This window comes from Miniopterus natalensis, chromosome 20 (genome assembly GCF_054644295.1).
Source record: "Miniopterus natalensis isolate mMinNat1 chromosome 20, mMinNat1.hap1, whole genome shotgun sequence".
Taxonomy (NCBI): Eukaryota; Metazoa; Chordata; class Mammalia; order Chiroptera; family Miniopteridae; genus Miniopterus; species Miniopterus natalensis.
Window position 1 is genome coordinate 12,027,501 of NC_142100.1, and position 19,752 is coordinate 12,047,252.

Consider the following 19,752-nt stretch of genomic DNA (forward strand, 5'->3'; position numbering starts at 1 on the left):
TCTTTGGGGCATGACCTAGCCTTCCCCCCACCAGGTGTGGGATGGTGTGGCCGAGGTACATATGGCGCTGAACAACCAGGCCACGGGGCTCCAGGTAGGTCCCCCGAAGAGCAATACGCAGAGGATGGGGGAGGCAGGAAATGAGTGGGGTTGGGGGAGGGGTGAGAGGCAGGTTGGTCAGGAGTGAAGGACCCTTTACCTCCTCTGCCCCTAGAACCTCAAGAAGGATATCCGGGGCGTGCTAGACCAGATGGAAGACATTCAGCTGGAGATTCTGGGGTGATGTGTGGGGTCAGGGCCTGGGGGGAGGGGTGGCGGCTGACTGAGCTGGGATGGTGCAGGGTCCTGGTCAGGATGGGATGAACCAACCCCTAAACCCTCTCCAGTTCTGTGGCAACAAACCAGGGGTGGTGCCAGGCTGGTGGAGGGAGTGCGCATGGCCCTGACTGTGCGACTCCTCCAGGGATCGTGCCCAGTGCCGCACCCAAGCAAGGAAGGACCTGTGCATAGCAGTAAGCCCCCTACCCCTCTCCCAAGTCCCCACCCTGGAGGCCCTATTTGGGGAGGGGAGAGGTGGGCTTAGGTGGAAGAGGCTCCAGGGTGGGAACCCCACCAGGGGCCAGGTGACCAGAGTCATTGGGGAGACATGGTGGCAGGTGCCTGTCCTGGGCACGGGGAGCAGGAACACAGCACCCGGACCCTGCAGGGAAGGGCAGGCTCTGACCTGCCGCTCCCCCGCAGAAGGCGAAGCCGCAGCTGGGATGTTCCAAGGGCCTCAAAGGCCAGCTCTGGTAGGTGGCTTCGTGAGTGTGTGGGCAGAGCCCAGTCCCCTGGGGCTGCCCTACGGGCGCCCTTGCCCCCTGACCACCACCGCCCGCAGGCTGCTGGCCCTGAGGCTGCTGCTGGGCGCCCTGCTGGCCTGCACTGCCGCCTACGTGTACGTGGTGGACCCCACACCCTTCGAGGGGCTGGTGCCGCCCCTGCTGAGCCGCGCCGCAGTCTGGAAGCTCCGGGCCCTGCTGAGCCCATTCCTGCGCCTCGAGGTGGACGACTTCCTGCCCTTCTAGGCTGGAGGCCCAGAGGCCCCAGTGAGGAGGAGGCCAGGCAGCCAGCACTGCCCCGGGTGCCCAGCGGCTGAACCAGCCCCCTGCCCACAGCACTGCCATGTACACCGTCCAGCCAAGAGCCTCGGAGAAGGGTGGAGGCGGGGTCTGTCCTAAGGGCTGGGCCTGTGGCCAGACATACAATGGTGACACATACAGCGTCTGAGTATGTCTCCATGGAGATGGGGGGACAAGGAACTTCACTGCATCCCAAGGCTAATCTCAAAGTAGGGGTCCCTCAGGGTGGCAGCCCCACCTCGGCCTTCATGCCCTGTCTGCCTGCTGGATGGCAGCCCCTCCACAGGAAGCCCCAAGTCTGCCCCCGGCACCAAGAGGGCTCTGAGCAGAGGGTGTTGCCAGGAGGTTCTCCACTGAGAGTGAGGACTGGGGACCCTCAGGCCTCCCCCCTCATCAAACCTCACCTGTCACATAACCCTGTGTGGCAGGCAACCCCACCCTCCCCACACCAACGGGTCACCACCACCCCGCCCCACTCCTGTCCCCTCCTCAACCCAGGGTCCCTGTCCAGTCCAGCCTCCTGGCACTGCCCCAAGGCTCAGAGGACAGGGGGACCATGTTGGTGGACAGAGCTGTGGAGGTAAAACACCAAAAATTTTATTTAGCGCATTGAATTGGGATAGGGAATACCTTCTAGAACAATAAAGAATAGCTGTGTGGCTTGCTCACCCCCAAGTAGGAGAAACAGAGCTGCTGCTCAAGCAGGAAAGGGTGCCGAGTGCCCCAAACATACAGCTCAGAGCAGAGGAGTGAAGACTGCTGCAGAGTGGGCTCACTGGGCTGGGCGGCTGGTTCTCCTCTCGCCCTGGCAGGGCCTAGCGGCTCAGCAGGCTGGTGGCTCCAGGAGGTTAAGGCATCTGTCTGGGTTCAGGGAGTGGGGAGTGCAGTGACCTGTGGGGCAACCTGAGACCCCACCCCAGCCTTACCACAGAGGCCTGGGCTCCCTGGGGAGAGAGTGGCATCTAAAGTGCTTGGTCAAGCAGGAAGGTCAAGGTGATGGTGTGACACCCTGGGAAGTGCTGGTCCCAGGAGTTCCAGGGCCCCCACCTGGGGTGTTGGACCCCCTGCAGCAGATGGGAACTTCCTGACTGACTTCCTGGTGGGCTGGAAGTCAGTCAAGGTTTGGCTGATAGAGAGCGGATCTTCAGCCTACACCCCAGGGTCTGTGGCAGCCTGGCCTCTCAACTGTCCTGGACTGGGCTGTCCCAGGCCCCACAGATGCCTACTTGGTACCCCGTTCAGGCCCCGAGACGCTGGGGAAAAGGCTGGAGGCAGCCAAGTGCAGGTGGCACACAGCTCCTCGGGGGGACACCCCAGCAGCTGGGCTCCAGGGGACCTGCAGCAGTGGGCGGTCCTCAGGGAGGCCAAGGTGGCAGAGGTGCAGGCCGGGGGCCACCCTAGGCAGGCCACGATGCCCCCATCCATGGCTACAAGTGCCGATCCGCCCCCTGTGGGCCGCAGCGTCCCATGAGAGAGAAGCAGAAAGGTAGGGGTCAGCATGGGGCAAAGCTGCCCAGCACAGGGGTCCAAGGTCTGGGGCACCTCCCACACTGAGCCAACCCCTGCCCAGCTGTCTCAGTCCTGAAAAGCTGTGCATTCCCAATGCCTCCACCCCAGACATTTAACAGGCAGAAGTGAAGGACCCAGTAAATGCAGCTGTAGGACATGGCAACAGTCGCCACAGGGCCCCCAGCCAGCAGTGGCCCCATATACACTCCCTCGTCCACCCCCCAAGCCCTTAGGTTCCCGGGGACCCCTGGGGCAGCTGCAGCCCCAGCTTTTCTCCAAAAGCCCTGTTACTGCCAGGAATGACGCAGGCCCAGCGGAGCCGCATGCTTGTCAGCCAAAGACCTGTGGGCCAGCCCCCCCTCCCAGGCTTCCAGCTCGGCTTAAGTCAGCAGAAATGCCCGCACACAACATCCGATCCCATACTGCTGGCCACCATCTCTCCCGGAGCCTGCCTGGCTCTGCCCCCCGCCCCCGGAGCCCCTGAGTATCAGCAACAGCCCTGGCCTTGCTCAAGGAAAGGATCAAAATGACTCTTTTTCTTTTTTTAATAAAATTATAGATATATAGATGTAGATATAAAAACATAAAACAGACACAACGCAAGCAGACGCTGCTGTGTGCTTACTCTCAGGTCCCTGGCGCCAGGCAGAACTCTGACCCCCTCCCCATGTGCTTCCCACGCAGGCGCCGAGGCTCTGGAGCCCCGACTCTGCATGCCTTGGAGTAGGGAATCTCATTTGGCAGGGAAGGGACTCCTGGTCTCAGAGGTCCCTGTAGCAGCGTCGGGCCTATGCCTGCTCCCACCTGCCCCCATTGCCACCCACAAGAGCATAAAGCAGAGGTTAAGGCTTCAATGACAGCGAGTTTCCCGGCAGTGGGGGCAGCAGGGGCCCGAGCTTTAAAACATGGGACGTGGCATGGCAGCTCAGCGCATAGACACGGGGACAAGCCCACCAGCTGGGCGAGACGGGACACATGGAGCCAGGACCCCACCCACAGCTGGCAGTCTGTCCGTCTGTCCATCCACCTGTCCGTCAGAACCCAGAGTAGCCCTGGAGCTGGGTGGCTGTGGGCCAGGGCTGGATTCCCCGCAGCAGAATCGGCCTCACCAAACTAGAAGTTTCCAGCGGGTCCCTGAAAGGCAGCAGGATAGGATCAGCCAGGTGGCAGGCCCTCAGTCCAAAGGATGGCCAGGCCTCTCTGTCCATTTCTGGGCCACAGTGACCCATCTATAAGGGGAGTAGGTGGGGGCTGGCCTGCTGACAACCTCGGGGACATGGGTGCAGTCCCCACAGATACAGTCCATGCCCCCCCAAGGCCCAGCCTAGATCCTGTAGGTGGTGGCCTTCAGCCCTGCCAAGCCCCGGTGAGCAGGTCAGTGGATGGGCAGGTGGAGTACGAGGGACAGACTCGTGGAGGTGTGGTTCTCTCCTGCTGATGCGTCCACAGCATGTCTGGGCCTCCTCCTCTGTCAGGGCAGAGAAGTCGGGGGTGGGGGGCAGCCGCTGGGGTTTCCGGGTCCCCGTGGTGCCACAGCAGATGGGTGGCAGTCACTCCTCACACGGAGATCTCGTACGTTGTCCCACCCACGCCAGACACCTTCTTAACGAGCGTGTGCCGGGCAGGGCTGGTGGAGGGCCCCGGGGGGCCGGCGGCAGGCCCCAGGCGGGCCAGGCCCGGGGACTGCCCGTTAAGCTTACTTGGGGGGGTCTTCAGCTGAGGGTGGTCCCTGCATCAAAGCAAACACATACATGCACACACACAGTGAACAAGGGACCATGGCAGGACAGGCCAGTGGAGGCAACAGGACAGATGATGCAGACAAAGCCCTGGGTGGCCCATGTCTGAGCTCAGAAGGTGCCACCCAGAAAATGGGTGGCTTCACCGAGCCAGTCGGGAGGGCTGTGCTGTCACAGGACAGACAGACGTCAGAATAGCTGTCACACCCTCAGATCCCTCAATTCCTCCCACTGGCAATACCACAAGCATGGGAGGCCAGCTGGATACCAGCCAGCCGAGGCCCTGGTTCTGCCTGGTCCTGATGCCCTAAGCTGGGGAGCCCAGTGATGACTGTGTGGCCCCTTCCCTGTTGCCTCCTTGGAAAACGAGGGGCTGCCCTCCTGCCCCAATGACCTCACTGCCCAGTCATGGGAGCAGGAAGCACTCCCTCCCTGGCTGCCATCCCTGCCTCTCTGTGCAGCTGCCACATGCCGCACCTGTTACATCCCCAAGAGACTCCCTGACCCAGCCTGCGCTCAAGGCGGCTCAGGTGATGCCCTGAAGATGCTGCTGTGTCTAGTGCGAGACCCACACACAGCAGGTGCTCAGTTCTTGTATTGGGACCTAACCTACCAGGCAGCCAGTCCTACATCCTGTTACCCACTGGGAGCCTGGGCCAGCCTGCCCTTCTGGGCCCAGTTTCCCCATCTCTGAGCAGGTAAGCCCCTGCTTCCAGGGGCTGTGTGCCCTACCCATGGTAGCACATTGTGCTGCAGGGTGCTGTCCCCCACATTCAGCCTCCTGCAGAGGGACAGTAGTACCATATCCTGAGGAAGAAGGGCTGGGTCCCCCATGCACAGGTCTGTGCTACCTGGCAGGGAATGTGGGGCATTAGGCTAAGATGCAAATCCTCCCACATCCCAGGACATGCCAGGATGTCCTTGGAGGGGCACAACCCTCACACAGGCCAGCTAGGAGCCTCCAAGGCAGGGAAGATCCACCCACAGGTGGCCTCAGGCCTTCTGGACAACCCATACTTGCTCAGTCAAGAGGTCCCACAGACAGCCAAACACCTGCCCCCTGCCGGGAAGCCAGCAGAGCCCCCAGCACCCACCTCTGCACGGCCAGTGAGGGCGGTGGTTCCGGGAGGTCCGTGTGGATGAAGGCAACAGCTTTGGGGCCTATGTAGGAGGGCGAGCGAGGAGTGCTGGGTGGAGAGGGCGGGCCCTGGCGAAGGGGAGACCTGTGGGAGCCACTGCCTGGCCGGGGTCCTGGGGCGTTGTTGTTGGCCAGGTCTGCCTGCAGGGAGGAGGAGGAGGTCCGAGGCGCCCGGCTCACTGCGCTCGACAACGACGACATGGACGTCTGCAGTGCGGGGTTTCGGGCACCTCCGAAGCCAGGTCCTGCCACGAGGTCGTCTCTGGAGCCGTAGCGCAGCACGGGGCCTCGGGGGCCCTCGGACAGCATGCTGGCCTGCTGCAGGCTGTAGGAGCTGGGTGCATCATAGACGCCCGAGTCGCCAAAGAGCGAGTCAGCCTGAGAGCGCAGCAGCCGCTCACGCTCTTCCCTATCCTTGCGCTCCTGGATGGAGGCCATGATGGTCCTGGACAGGTTGTCGTAGCGCACAGGGGAGGGCTCCCTTGGCCGGGGGCCCAACACGGGGCTGAAGCTGCGGGGTGGGGGCCGTGGTGGGTCACCTGCAGCCCCAGGGTGCAGGTAGGGGGAACGGTAGCTGGCCACACTGGCTGAGGGGTGGGCGGGGCACGCATGGCCACCGGGCGAGGCGGGGTTAAGCAGGCTGTCATAGGACAGGCTGCCATTACGGTTGGGTAGTGCATGGGGGGCAAAGATGCTTCGATGGGGCGTTGGGGGCCCACCATCAGAACGCAGGGGCTGTAGGGCCATGTGGTCCCCACCCCGCCGGCTAGCAGCCTTGAGGCTCAGGGATCGCAAGGCCCCTGAGAAGGTGTCAGCAGCGCTGAGCGGAGGGGAAGGCGGGTAGGTGGTGTGCAGACCACCAGATGTATAGTCAGGGAGGTCCAGACTGGGCTCAGACGTAAAGTCCAGGCTGTGGATACTGTCTTCCCCCAGAGTCAGGGAGTCAGGGCCTGAGACCTGCAGGGAGAGAAGGTACACATCTGCCACTACCCACCCACTACACCTCACCTGGTCACTGGATGCTGTGCCCACATGGAGGCTGCAATCCTAGTGGCATCAAGGTGATGGCAGGTACAACCAACAAGCTGTCCCAGAAGCTCCCTATGCCCTGGCCATACCACCTGTTTCTTGTCCACCACAGAAGGAAGTGGGAGCAAAGTGAAGCAGAGCAGTAGCCTCAGATGTTGTCTCCCCAGGGAAGGGTGTGCATACTACTCTAGCTTGCATTCTCGGGGTGGGGGGTTGAGGGCAGCCATAGGAGCTGGACCCTGAGCAGACATAATAACCACACAGTGACCAGGGCCCTCTCTTGGGCACCCCACCCCGAGTGTCGGGGCACTACAGGGCCACAGCTGGCCGCTACAGACACCCAGAGCAGTCTCCTCGGAGCCCGCCCAGCTCAGAGGACAGCCATACCAACAGGGTCTTTGTGATTCCAGGCTTGAGCTGGGGACAAGAGCCTGCAAAACCTCAAAACCCAGAGGGGGCAGAGGTGGGGACAAATGTGGCCTCAGGGCACCTGGCCAACCCCAGACCCTCTCTGAGATCCAGGAAAATCCCAGGAAGGAGGTAACCTAGGTGAGGGCACAAAGCCCATTCGCATCCCCAAGAAGGGCCACTGCACACTGGCGAGAGAGGCTCAGAGTCACTGCCCAGACCAGTGGGCCCTGGGGTGAGCCTGGACATTGGAACTGAGAGGAGGGGTTTCCTGGGGTGGGGGCTGGACTAGGTGTGCTGGTCCAGCCACAGGGCTGCCCTTTGGGTGGCTGTGAAGGAATGTGGGCTGCCTGGGAACACTTGGGGAACTCCTGGGAATTCTGCAGGCAGTCCAGGGCTGCTGATTGCTCCAGTAAACACAAAATGCTTATACAACTCGAGCAAATAATGTGCTTTCTCAAACAATCTCAGATTCTTTCGAAGCCTTCCCGTGGGCCTTACAGAGTGACTAATGGTGAAATTCCTGGCATCCTGGCACATACTACTCCTGGGGGCAGCCGCCTACTGGGCCAGCAGGCAGTGCTGTCAAGGGAGTAGGGCCAGGGCTGCCTGTGCCAGCCCCTCCCAGGACACCCTGAGCTCCTCCCCTCCACTAGCCTCAGCTGGGATCTGTGCAAGGTGGGGTCCTGTTGATACCCTCCCTACCCCAGGCAAGGCATCCCAGGGGGTGAGGCCTCTAGGGGTGGTATCTCCGGGGCAGGGCATCAGGGTAGGGCCAGATGTCCTCACCTGCTCGCCTGGTCCACAGAAAGGTGCTTTGGGACCTGTGGAAAAGGCAGGCCGGAACTTGTACATGGCAGGTGTCGGGGGGCTGGTCCTCTGTGCTGACAGGGCGCTCTCTGGGGGAGATGGACCACAGTCAGGCTAGGGTCAATCCGTACCCCTCCCCTCATTTGGCCAGCCCCACCTCACCAGCACTGCCTGGGCGTGGGGTCTGCCGGTCACCGCCAAACGTGCCAGCCTCCGACTTGGGGGGCAGTGGCGGCCCCAGGTCCAGTGGCTTCTCATCCAGCCGGTCCAGGCTACCCTTGGACTGGGAGGGGGCATGATCAGTGGTGGATAGAGTGTGGGCCAGGGACAGGGCTTAACTGAGGACTCCTTCCTGGGGCCCTGGGACCTAGACCCTTCCCCAGAATCTGCTCAATTCCTCCACTTTCCATTCTTCTGGGCCCCTCCAACCTGGCTGCTTCATGCCTCCAAGGTCTGACCTTCACCCCATCTCCTGCCCACCCTAGAGCCCCCACCTTGCTTCGGCCCAGGCCAGCCTTCAGCCCATTGTCACTAAGCTTGACCTTGAGCGGTGGAGCTCGATCCAGGAGTTCAGGCCGAAGGAAGGGAGGCTTCAGGCGAGCAGCAAGCGGTAGGCGGGGTGGCTCCACCACGTACCTGCACCAGGGACAGAGGGGACAGTGGCAAGGCCGACCAGGTTTGAATGTACAACAAGGGCAGAGCCAGCCCCACCTGCCAAGGGCAGAAGTAGACCAGGCATAGGGTCTACAGCTGCCCACCCTAAACCCAGCAGAGGCCCCTCGACATCCCACCCAGGCCTCACCGGGGAGCCAGGGGGCTGCACAGCACGTGCTCCACATTCCCATAGCAGCCTCGTGTGAAGGGATTCACACCCCCACGAAACTTCCCCGTCACCTGTGGACAAGGGACCCTTCAGCCAGTGTGGCCACCCAGGACCCAGGCAAAGGTGGGCAGAGGGACATCTGGGGTTCGCCCCAGGTTGGTCACAGTCAGCTGAGTAATAGCTCCACCCAGGTGACCCCAGCTTGTCCCTGTGGAATTTCCAGGCCCTGAGTCACTGGTGGCTGCAGTGGCACAGCCCCACACCCCTCCCACACCTGGGTATGCTGGGCCAGAGCCTCTCCACCACCACCACATAGGCCCCCTTGGCTGAGGGCCCCTGCAGCCCTGCCCCAACCCCCAGGGTCCCTGTGCAGCCCTGACCCTCTCAGCATCGGGGACCCCCATCCCTATCACTGTATGGCCCCACCCAGGGTCTGCACCTGCTCATTGGTAGTGCGCCCCCGAGTGACCAGCACCACGTGGAAGCCAGTGAGGCCGATGACAGGGATGAAGAAGAGACCGGCCACACACATGACAGCCATGCTGGCCCGTTAAGGCCAACGGCCATGGGCGAAGACAGAGCAGGTGCTTGTGGGCAAACTACCCATCCATCCAGAAAGGGCAACCCACCCCCTGGGAATTCCAAGGCAGCTGACCCACCAAGTCTGTTTCCCTGTGAAACGTGCCCCCCGCCCACACTGCCTCTGTGGTCTGGCCAAGGATACGTGATGGTGGTGTGGGCAGCTCCCAGCCCTTCAGCGTGGTTCAGCACATAGACCAGGCCAAAGGCGACGACGCCCACCATGTGGGCGCTGAGCGACAGCAGGAACAGGAAGAAGTAGCGGTAGTTGCGGCGCCCAATGCAATTGTTGACCCAGGGGCAGTGGTGGTCGAAGTCCTGGGCAGGAGCAGCACGTCAGGGTGAAGGGCGGGCGGGGGAAAGGGACAGAGTAGGGAGGGGAGCGGACGGGGTGGCAGGGCGGTCACCTCTACACAGTTGTCGCAGACGCTGCAGTGGGAGCAGCGTGGTGGGCGGTAGAAGTGGCAGGTAGCACACCACTTCATCCGGACCTGGATGCCCCGCACGTCCACATTCTTGTACAGCGGGGCCCGGAAGTCGTCCTCCTTGTCCTCGTCTTCACCCGCTGTGGGCCAGAACCAAGGCGTGCGGAGAGCCCCTCCCCGATCCCTGCCAGCACCCCCCAGGATCCCCCTCCAAAGGCTCTCCCCATGTCAGCCACTCACACTCTAGTGAGAGGGAGCAACAACCTGCCCCAGCACGAGGTCCTACCTCGGGGGAAGACGCCGGGGTCCATGAAGGTGGCCATGCTGAAGTTGGCCAGGACGAAGAGGAAGATGATGCCATTGTAGACGGGAACAGCTGGGGACACAGCTCTTGTCAACCATGGGCACCTGTGTGGGACAGCAGGGCAGAGCTGAGTCTGCGAGTGTGGCAGGTAGGTGAGGAGGGGACTCAGGGGCAGAGGAATTAGGCATGTACATGAATGTACTGGCCTTCAAGACCACTATCAATGCTCAGCATGGCAGTCAGGAAGGCCACTGCTGCTGTGGGCCCTCTGGGAGACCCCCGCCCATCTGCCTGCTGCTCCTTTGCTCAACCATCAGGCTGTGTGCATCATGCACGGTGCACAGACTCTGTGCCAACTCTAACTCCAGCACGCCCCCAGGCAGCTGTTGGGAATTTAACTCACAGTTGAGAAAACAGGCTCAGAGAGGCCCATAGGCATCGGGCAGCACGATTTAGAAGGGGTGGCCAGAGCCCACTCAGGTCCTTCCACCACACCCAGCATCCTTGCCAGGTTCTCAGGAGGGAAACGAGCCCTTTCTGCCCATTAGTCATGACTGACAGAGGCCAGTGACCTGCCAGGCAGCTCAGGCCACCCTATCCTCACCCAGACCTGTCCCGGCCCAGTGGGGCCCCCTTAGCAGGAAGATCCTCAGGTATGAGGAGCCCCAATTCTCAGCCAGTAAAAACAAAGTGGCGTTATCCCTGCTCTTCCCTGAGAGGCGCAGTCTCAGAGTCTAGGCCACCAGGCAGCCCCTTCTTTTTAGTAGGTCACCTTACTCTCCATATGACAGCACAGAACACTTGGGGCAGAAAGGAATGATGCCCCCACTCCTTCAAAATCTCTCACCACTTGTCTCCAAAGTTGCTCCCTCTTCCAGGAAGCCTTCCCAGACTCCTGGTGCCCTATAAGGGTCATGCATACCTCCCTGATGGGCACCCTGCCACAGACAGCATCTTCCTCAGCCCTCCTGGGACCTGACCAGAGCCCCCTCTGTGGAGACCCACCAGTCTCTGGGCACATGTCCTGTGGCCAGCTGCCCCAACTCAGCAGTAGATCCCTAAGTCCACTTACTCAGTGCCCACAAAGCCCCTCTGGCCTCAGGCTCCCCATCTCGACCCTGGTTCCTGGCTGCAGGGACATTCAGGGGGGTTGCTCCCTTCCCAGTAGTGAGGTTCACTGTGAAGTTGGGGGGCCAGTAGGGATCCCCCACAGAAGCCCTGACCATGAGCTGTGCCTGTCAACCAGCTCATGCAGGCCATACTGGCGTACCCACGCCTGATTTGGCCAGGAGCCAGCTCTGCCACCCCAGCAACCACCTCCATGGCAGCAGAACTTGGCTATTTTTAGTGGAAAGCAAGAAGCTATTTAAAGATTCCCTTCCCACGGCAGCATGCTCGGCACCCAGAGCCCGAGTTACCCCTTCCTCTTCTCTAGGACCTGCCATGGAGGTGGATGCACACAGCCTGAGGATGGGGTTCCCTCTGCTGGGAGGGCCTTCCTCTGCCACCCCTATCCCAGGCGGCCCAGAGTACCCCCTAGCAGACACCTTCCACACTCCTCACCCCTGCATGCTGAAGCCTAGCATACAGACAGTGCTCCAGGGATGTCTGTGCCTCTGATCCAATCCCATTCAGCAAGACAACAGTGGGCCCCTGAAGCACGGTCTACCCATCAAGGCAGGGGTGGGGCACAGGCACAGCTGCCAGTGGGGATGGGCTTTCCAGGAATGCTGGGACCCAGGGAGAATGCCTGGGGGCACTGTGGACCCCAAACGGGTAGTTCGAACCAGCTCCCCATGGAACCTTCTGGGAAGGACTGGCCACATAAACTGTGCAAAATAAAAATGTTTCACTTGCTTAAAAAGTATAAAGAATTTCAAGACAGTGACAAGAGAGCATTAAAGCAAACACGGGCCCTTGTGCACCCGAACTGTCCGAGGGCCAGCAGCAGCCTATCCTGGGAAGGAAAGAGGCCGAGGGAACCCAGGATGCACGGGGCTGGCTGGGGACAGGCAGATGTGCAGACATGGAGCGTAGCAGGCAGGGGGCACTGAAGGCAGGACACATGGAGGGAGGCTGGCGTGGGAGCCCCGCCCACCATTCTGTCCAGGTTTCACTGAACACACAGGGCCTATCTGCCCTTCACAGTGGGCTACACATTCCACACTCCCCTGTCCTTCCCATTTTACAGACAAGGATCAGGTACCGGAGGGCTTGACACATGCCCAAGGCCTTGGAGCGGGTTTGCACCTGAGCTGTGAGTCAAACCATTACATAGGCTGGAAGGGACCGAACCCCACAGGCAGGTCCCACCCCATGGTGACCAGAGCTCCCGCTGGCCTGGGCAGCCTGTACTGCTCTGTTCTCCTTGAGCCTTGATGAACACACAGGCTGCATGGGCTGGATAGTGGCCCTGATTAAAGGCCTAGGACTGGGGGGAGCGGTGTAGCTGTGTGGCACTGGGGCCAGGTTTGGAAATCTGAACTGTGACAGGCCAATGCTTACACTGAGGTACTGGGTGGCCTCTGTCCAGTGTGGCCATGACCTACCCACCACCTGGGCCACATGTCCCCAGGAAGGGCTGGGGGAATGATTTAATGTTTGGTAGGTTGGGCAGGGTTGCAGGTCCTCTGATGGAACCTGAGCCACTGCCCCCTCTGCCTACTATCTCCAGCCCCCCAGACTTGATTCAGACCCAAAGATTAGGCACTCCCATGCAATCCTGTCCCCCATCCTCCCTCAGGTGGCCTTCACCACCAGGAAGTGCCATAAGGGGGGGCTCATGCCTGGCTCACGCCTAAGGGGGATGGCTTACTAGCTAATGCTGCCAAGGCGTGGAACTCAGCCACTGGGGGAAACATGTGGGCTAAGGGGAGAAAGATGAAAGAGCCCATGCAAACATAGGTATATGCACATACCCATGTGAACATACAGGGACAGATGCATGTACATGTGTGCAATACACAGACACATAAACATGCTCCATTTGAGACATACATGTGTGAGCACATAAGCGCACACTGTAAAAGCATCCACAGAAACACATGTGCACACATCATTGTACACAAAAAACATGTGTGCATGAACACACACGAACATGAGTCAACATGCAAGGCACATAAATGTACAAACATTTTCAAGTACAGATATGCATACTCATGCACACTGGCACACCTGCACAAACACAGACGTCTGCACTTGTGAACACACGCCCCTCCTCCCACTGACCCGAGCCCCATCCAACCCAGGCTTGGCTGCCTCTCACCACCCTTCTACCTCTCTGGGCTTCCCTTTGCTCCCTGTGGACCAGGGAAGCATGAGGATGTGTGAGGACACACAAGCTCTAGGCAGGGCTGGCAGGCAGCACTGCTCAGCCCACCTTGAGTCTGTCCTAGGCTCCAGGAGTGCCCCTCTGCCCACAGGGATGTAACCCACTCCCACCCAGGGAATGGTGCACTACAGGATCACCCTGCTGGGCAGGAGCCAGCCACTCACTGCTGGCTACAGCTAGGTGTCGGGCCAGAGTGAGACTAGGGGTGGGAGGTAGCCTGGTTGAGGGTCCAAGCCCTCCTCTGACCAGCTCCTGCCTCTCCAACACAGGGCCACAAACCACTGCCATGAGCCCCACCCATGTCGAAGCCCCAAGTCCTGCCTGGGCCAGCAGAAAGACAGCACCCAAGGAGGCATGGGAGGTTCTGCAGGGGCAGCATGTTCACCAAAGTTAAATGGGATACTTTCACTTAAATTAGGTTCTTCATTAACAGTTTGTGTTCACACACAGGGACACCCAGGACCAGAGGGTCTGTGGCCACTTTGCCCTGATCAGACCAGGCAAGGCCTCTGGCCGTGAGCACCCAGCCATCTGATCTCTACAGAGAGGTAAACTGAGGCTCAGGGAGCCAGGGATACCCCAAGCCACATGCAGCAAGTCCTGGCAAGGGGCTCACACCAAGTGTCCCCACCCCTCCCCATGCAGCCCCTGCCAACAGCTCTGTCCACCTGGGCGCACCATGGGCTGGCCTGGTCCAGAGCTGGCCCTTCCACTGTCCTAGGCCAGGCCTTGCTGCCTGTCTAGGCCTCTGAACATGGGGAGGGCTCAGGCCCATCCTGGGAACCAGCCCTGACAGCCCAGAAGCCAACCCACTCACTGGACCCAGACAGAGACAAGATGGCCCACCGGCCCCAGGCATTGGTATTCTGCGAAGCAGCCCAGCTCTCTGATGTCCACAGTGTTCCCATCCTTCTGCAAAGTGGCTCCAGGAGAAGTAAGAGGCTGGGGCAGAGGCCTGGACTGCCACCCACCCCACCCTAGCACCTGATCCAAACCTGGCACTGAGCCACAGTGTGAGGGGCTTCTTCGGCCTAGGGGGACACAACTGCACCAGGAACCCAGGAAGGCTTCCTGGAGAAGGGCCTCTCAGAACCGGCCCTGTGGTGTACTTCCCATTCTCAGAGGAGGGACACCCCCACCTCCTGGCATCCTTTCGATGCCCCAAATTCTCCTAGCAATATATCTGAATATACTGCTGGTCCCAGTGCCCTCACTGAGCTGGCCTTGGTCCTCCAGGCACTGGGTTCCTCACCACAGTGTGTGACACCAGGAGCTGCTGCCTGTGTGGACCTGCACTAAAGGGGCAACTCATGCTTACTGAGTGCAGAAAGGGGGCCTGGGGCCCCTCAGCATCCAGTGAAGTCCAAGGATCAAAGGCAGAGAAGACAGAACCCTGTGGGCCTGAGGGTGGGGAGAGGGCCCAGGAGCGCTGCTCCCTCCCTACATGTGTCTTAGTCTGCAGCAGGCCTGGGCCCAGAAACAGGGCAGACACATGGGTACTGGGGTGATGAAAGGCCAGTCTGAGAAGGGGACCACCTGGACCCCTGCTTGCCCAGAACTGGCACATTGTGCTGGCATCAGTGGGCCTGGCCTGCCCTACAGAGCCTCTTCTCAGCAACCCAGCTGTCAGAGCAGGGGCAGGCCAGGGCAGGCCAGGGTCAATTCAGCCCAGGAACGTGGCCTCAGGGTTGGGCTGCAGGGGAGCCCTGTCCTGGGGGATGAGCGAGGCCCCCTTGGCGAGATGGTCACTCCACCTGGACCCCAGCTAATGCCCCTGGGTCCCCATCCTGCCATAGGGCCACACACGGGACAGGATGCAGGCACCACCTGTGGTACCCCAAGGGTACCCTGTACCTCCTAACATGATGTCCCTAAACCCAGACCCCCATGTGTGGTAACAGAGGAAGACCTGGCACGTGGGAGGGCGCAGAGGGTGCAGCAGCCTCAGAGCTGCTTGGGAGTGGGTCAAGTTCAAAGGACAGGGAATAACAGCCCTCTGAAACCACGACCTCACCATGAGCCCACTACAGCAAAGCCAGGTGAGCCTAGAGAAAGAGACAACGGCTCCCTGGAGTGAGGTCAATTTCAATTTCTTTTTAAATGTGTTTTTTTTTTCTTCTGCATTTCACAAATTCTCAATAGAGAACAAGTATTACTTTGAAAGTTAGGAGGAAAAATACTAAACTGCACTTATGAAATGAAAAACTGAGACGGGCAAGCAGAGGCTGAGGCTCCCTCAAACTCCCGACCCTGACCCCAGAGCCAGGACTGGGCTGGGCCCCACCCCTCCAGAAGACCAAGGAGGGCTTGTCCCTCCTCTTCCTGCGCCTGCTGCCCGCCTGCCCCTCTCCTCTCTGCCCCACAGTCAGCAGCTTCTGAGTGACAAGAATACGCCTGCTCACCAAAGCCAGAAATAAGCCCGTCCACACAGGCCTTTTTTAAACACGCTCTTGGCAGCCAGTGGCACCTACCCAGCCCCAGAGTCCAGGTAGGGGGCTCTCCCACCTCCACAGGCACCCAATACAGACTCACCCTACACAAGGCAGCCACCCTCACTCTTGCTAATGTGAAAGGGTGCCATGCCAGCCCCTGCCCACCCTGCTCCAGTTCACTCACACTCGGGGGCTGGCCTGCCTCTGAACAGAGGTCCCACTGGCTTCAGGTCTTCAGGAAGGTTTGAATGGTCATCGCTTTGGTCACCAGAGCTGTGTCTAAGCCTGGGACTCATGGAAGGGGGTAGTCACAGACCCTCACGACTGAAGTCTGGAGCCCCTAATCCCTCCTTGTACCAAAAGGAGACCCCGGGGCTCTCACAACTACGGAGAGGGAGCTGTATCACCAGCATCACTCTGGTCTGTGAGCCAGCCTGTGTCTCAGGTGAAGAAGCAAAAGCTACAAAAGCCCAGAGCCCTGCCAGCTTTCTGCCTCAAGTGTTCCAAAGCCCACCATGGCCAGTGTCCCTGGGTGTGGCCTGGCCTGGGCCCTCCAGCTGTGATCACTAGGCTTTCCTGTGAAGGAGGTCAAGGAAGGGTGGAGGGTACTGTCAGGCCAGTGTCTCCTGGAGCTGTGGGGCAGGAACGTGGCAGGCAGGCCAGACCACACCTATTCAGGAACAATTTGGCTCTGACCCCTGGCCAGATAGCCAGGCAGGGACCCAAGAGACACCCCTCAGCTCCCTGCCAAAAGGGATGGTGGCTCTGGACAGCCCATGTCTCCTCCTGAAGCCTGTGGAGAGGGGAGGGCAGCAGCCACACCCTGGGCAGCCACTGCACACTCTCCTGTCCAGGCTCAGTGCCTCACACCCAGGGTCTGCCTGGCACACTCATTAGGTGCCCACTGAACACCAGTGCCCCCTCCCCCGCAGGACTCACCTTTCCCTTGTGCCCCAGGATAGGCACACTCACGGCCTCAGCCTTAGCCCAGGGTGGAGGCTCACGCTGCCCACAGCCCTGGTGCCAGCCCTGCCCTGCCCAGCCCCCTGAGCTGGACCCGGTCCCGGTCCCGGTCCCGGTCCCTGGTCCCTACCCCTTCTGGCCCGGCTATGGCCCCTGCGCCCCTGGCGACGCGGCGGACTCACGTGAACACGAAGAACAGGGTGCTGGAGCCGACCAACAGCGCGGCAGCAGTGGCCACTGGGATGTACTTGGCGGGTTTGAGGCGCGTCCCGGGGCTGCGGGGCATCCTGGGCGCCGCGCCGCCGCATCCCTCCCCGGGGCCGGGCGGGCGGGGCCGGCGGGGTCGTGCCGGGGTCGGCGGGGCGGGTTGGACGCGGCGCAGGACCCGCGGCGGCAGCGGCGGCGGCAGAGGAGGAGGAAATCCCACCCTAAGGGCGGTGCGGCGGCGGCGGCGCGCTGATGTCAGCGCGCCCCTTAAGGTGGACCGGGAGGCGAGGGGCGCGGGGCAGGGCGGCGAAGGGGCGGGGCCAAAGGCCCAAGGAGGACGCGCCCGCCGCACCACGCCCTCTTTCGGATGCTGGATGCAGGAGCCCACCCAAGCCTCGGACCCCCAAGGCCCCGGTCCTGCGCGCGCGCGCAGTAGAGCCTGGTCGGCTTCCTGCGCGGCGCTCACGACCCTCCGAAAGGGGGCCTCTCCTCTCCTTGGTGCCCAGCCCGGCTATTGCTCGCGGCTCTCTGAAGCCACGGAGCCGTAGCACACCTGCAGGCCATGCCCACCAGGTGGACACCCTAGAGGAAAGCAGGCACCCCGTTTCCAGCCCGCGGGCCCTGGCGCTGTGGCACGTCAGTCCCCTTTTGGGCCTCTGCAGACCGCTCCCCTAAACACCTCGGAATAGCGTGTCCCTGCGGGCAGGCTTATGCCCCTACTCCATGCCATTCTTGATAGTGCCAGACCCCTCTCATCTGGAGCTCCCCCCACTCTGGCATTCACGAGGGGGTTGGGAGTTGTGACACTGCGGGGGCACCTTGGTTGTTTATCCCCTTCCCACCTCACAGCCCTTGGGCCACTCGGCTGGAGGAGCACAGCTAGTGAGCAGGGTAAGGGCAGGGGGAGTTGGTCTCTCCACATCCTGGCCCAAGCTGCAGGCTTGGGAGTGTAGGTGGGTAAAGGGCCCAGGGCCAGGCAAGTCCCTCAGCCTCCCCGGGGCAGGGTGGAGCACCCCTCAGGAAGCACCGGGCACCCTGCCCCTGCGTGGGATAGGCCCGTGGTCAGGCCCACCTCCAGCAGGAAATCCCCCCCGCCTGCGCCGATGCCGTTTAAGGTGGACCGGCGGCCTCGCAGAGCCTGCGCGGGGCGGGCAGGACCATCTGGGCAGTGGGTGCAGCGCTTCTGGAAGGTTGGGACCTAGATCAAGCTCCACAGGCTCCCCAGGGAGCACTAAATGTCTCTCTCCAAGGCCCTGCTCCGCACAGCGGCCACCTTCTCAGGCCACGCTGACACAGGCCCTGGGGCTCCTTGGCCTAGAGGCCCCTCCTTGCCGGTAGGTGGACCTTCTTAAGGTCCCAGCCCCGAAGGCAGCAGGCTGCAATTAAGGAACCCTGGATGGGGGCCAGACCGCCGCGTTCATGAAGCTTGACAGCAGATATGGTGATCTGCTTTCTCCCACAAAACCCAGTTGTAGCCTCTGCCTGGTCCAGGAGGCCCAGCCCATGGGGGACTAGCTCTAAGAGGGGGTCTGGGGCAGCGGGGTAGATTCAGGGTGCAAAGGTGGACAAAAACAGACCCCACCTGGAGCAGACCCCTCCTCAAGGCTGAGATGCCATAGCCCTATGGTGGCCTAATATAAACAGGCTCTCGGGACAGGGACACCACTCCAGCCAAATTGTGCCCCACCACAGCTTTACATCTTCCTTGTACTTGCCCTTCTGCAGCCGGGTACATGAAATGCTGCCTGCCACCCACTCCCCACCCCCTGCCCCCAGCCTCTGGTAACTAACAGGGCCTGGACACAGGCCCACACACCAAGAGAGGCTCCTCCCGACTCACCCACTGCAGGGCCCTGCTGTGTGTAGGGGTGCCAGGACAACTGAGAATTATGGAGTGCCAAATGGATGGTCATAGAAAGGGCTCATGCCTCTTTGCTGAGGTCCCTGCACACTGCCTGGGCAGAGGGGGTCCCGGGTTGGGGAGACCCAATGAGGCCACAGCCCAGAAATACTCTACCCAAGGAGTTAAGATCCCAGGGAGAGGAAAGCAATTTTCCCAAGCCCCCTTCCCACCCACAGGAAAAGATTGTAGGTCATCTCATCTCTTCCCCAGTACTGTTAGCACCTCAATTCTGGTTTATCACCTCTGCACAAGAGCCCACCTGAAAATACACCGGCAGGGAGCGAGGGCATTAAAGGAGCCCTTACTGGCGCCTTGCTTGCACTTGCACATCTTCCTCTGCAGCATGTTCTGCAGTAACAGCCGCATCTTTGAATGCACCCTGGTCACAGCAATTGTCCTCCAGCAATTGAGGGACCTTCCCTGCTTGCAGATACATCTCCTCGCCCAAGAAGAAGTCAGACTGGGGTTTTACATCAAGTGGGGAGTTACTTTTTATTGGAGCCCAAAACAATGTTAAACATCCATTCTGTGCTGAAAGGCGTGTCTGACCACCTTTCCCTAGAGGATCAAGCCCCTGGGACCTTCCATACAATGCATCCAAAAGAGGCCTCACAGGGGACTATGCCCTTTACAGCATCACAATTCCAATTCAAAAGGGGTGAGGTGCACAGGCTTCAATGTCCCTCCTTGGGTGGGAAAAACACTGCACAGCCCAGGTGGTGTGGCTCAGCAGTTGAGCATCCACCTAGGATCTAGGAGATTGCACTTTGATTCCCAGTCAGGGCACATGCCTGGATTGCGGGCCCAGTCCCCAGTGGGGGGCATGCAGGAGGCAGCAGATCAATGACTCAATTGATGTTTCTATCTCTCCCTTCCTCTCTCTGAAATCAATAAAGACATAAATATGAAAAACCCCTGCACCAATGCTGACCTGTACCCTGTGACCTAAGGCTGCCAGGAAACAACAAAGCTGGCCAGTGAAGTCTTTGGTTTTAAAACAAGTGTGGCTTCCTTTGGAGAAGCATCTCCCA

General features: G+C 60.7%; 2 protein-coding genes across 3 annotated transcripts in view; one reads left to right on the forward strand and one right to left on the reverse strand.

Annotated features, from left to right (window-relative positions):
- Positions 1-1,067, forward strand: part of CCDC188 (coiled-coil domain containing 188) — a 2,409-nt gene extending 1,342 nt beyond the window's left edge. The window contains exons 5-9 of the mRNA XM_016204271.2: positions 35-94; positions 215-279; positions 464-536; positions 745-791; positions 881-1,067. Of these exons, the coding sequence (XP_016059757.2) occupies positions 35-94; positions 215-279; positions 464-536; positions 745-791; positions 881-1,067 (432 nt within the window). The remainder of the gene's footprint in view (positions 1-34; positions 95-214; positions 280-463; positions 537-744; positions 792-880) is intronic.
- Positions 1,068-2,126: 1,059 nt separating this feature from the next.
- ZDHHC8 (zDHHC palmitoyltransferase 8) lies at positions 2,127-16,907 on the reverse strand. 2 transcript variants are annotated; one of them, XM_016204381.2, is made up of 11 exons: positions 16,794-16,907; positions 9,868-9,989; positions 9,564-9,721; positions 9,302-9,474; positions 9,017-9,119; positions 8,557-8,648; positions 8,249-8,390; positions 7,917-8,037; positions 7,734-7,843; positions 5,464-6,464; positions 2,127-2,569 (listed from the first exon to the last, which is right to left on the reverse strand). In XM_016204381.2, the coding sequence occupies exons 1-11, from the start codon at positions 16,895-16,897 to the stop codon at positions 2,344-2,346; spliced, it is 2,352 nt and encodes a 783-aa protein (XP_016059867.1). In that variant the 5' UTR covers positions 16,898-16,907; the 3' UTR covers positions 2,127-2,343. The 2 variants fall into 2 exon arrangements, with proteins under 2 accessions (XP_016059867.1, XP_016059866.1); XM_016204380.2 differs by lacking the exon at positions 2,127-2,569 and adding an exon at positions 3,162-4,359.
- Between the last annotated feature and the right edge of the window lie 2,845 nt (positions 16,908-19,752).

Coding starts and splice junctions, on each gene's coding strand:
- ZDHHC8 (XM_016204381.2), bottom strand. CDS start 16,897: ATGCCCCGCAGCCCCGGGACGCGCCTCAAACCCGCCAAGTACATCCCA. Junction 9,475..9,563: donor TCTGCGACAACTGTGTAGAG/GTGACCGCCCTG, acceptor GCTCCTGCCCAG/GACTTCGACCACCACTGCCC. Junction 7,844..7,916: donor CCCACGCCCAGGCAGTGCTG/GTGAGGTGGGGC, acceptor CATCTCCCCCAG/AGAGCGCCCTGTCAGCACAG.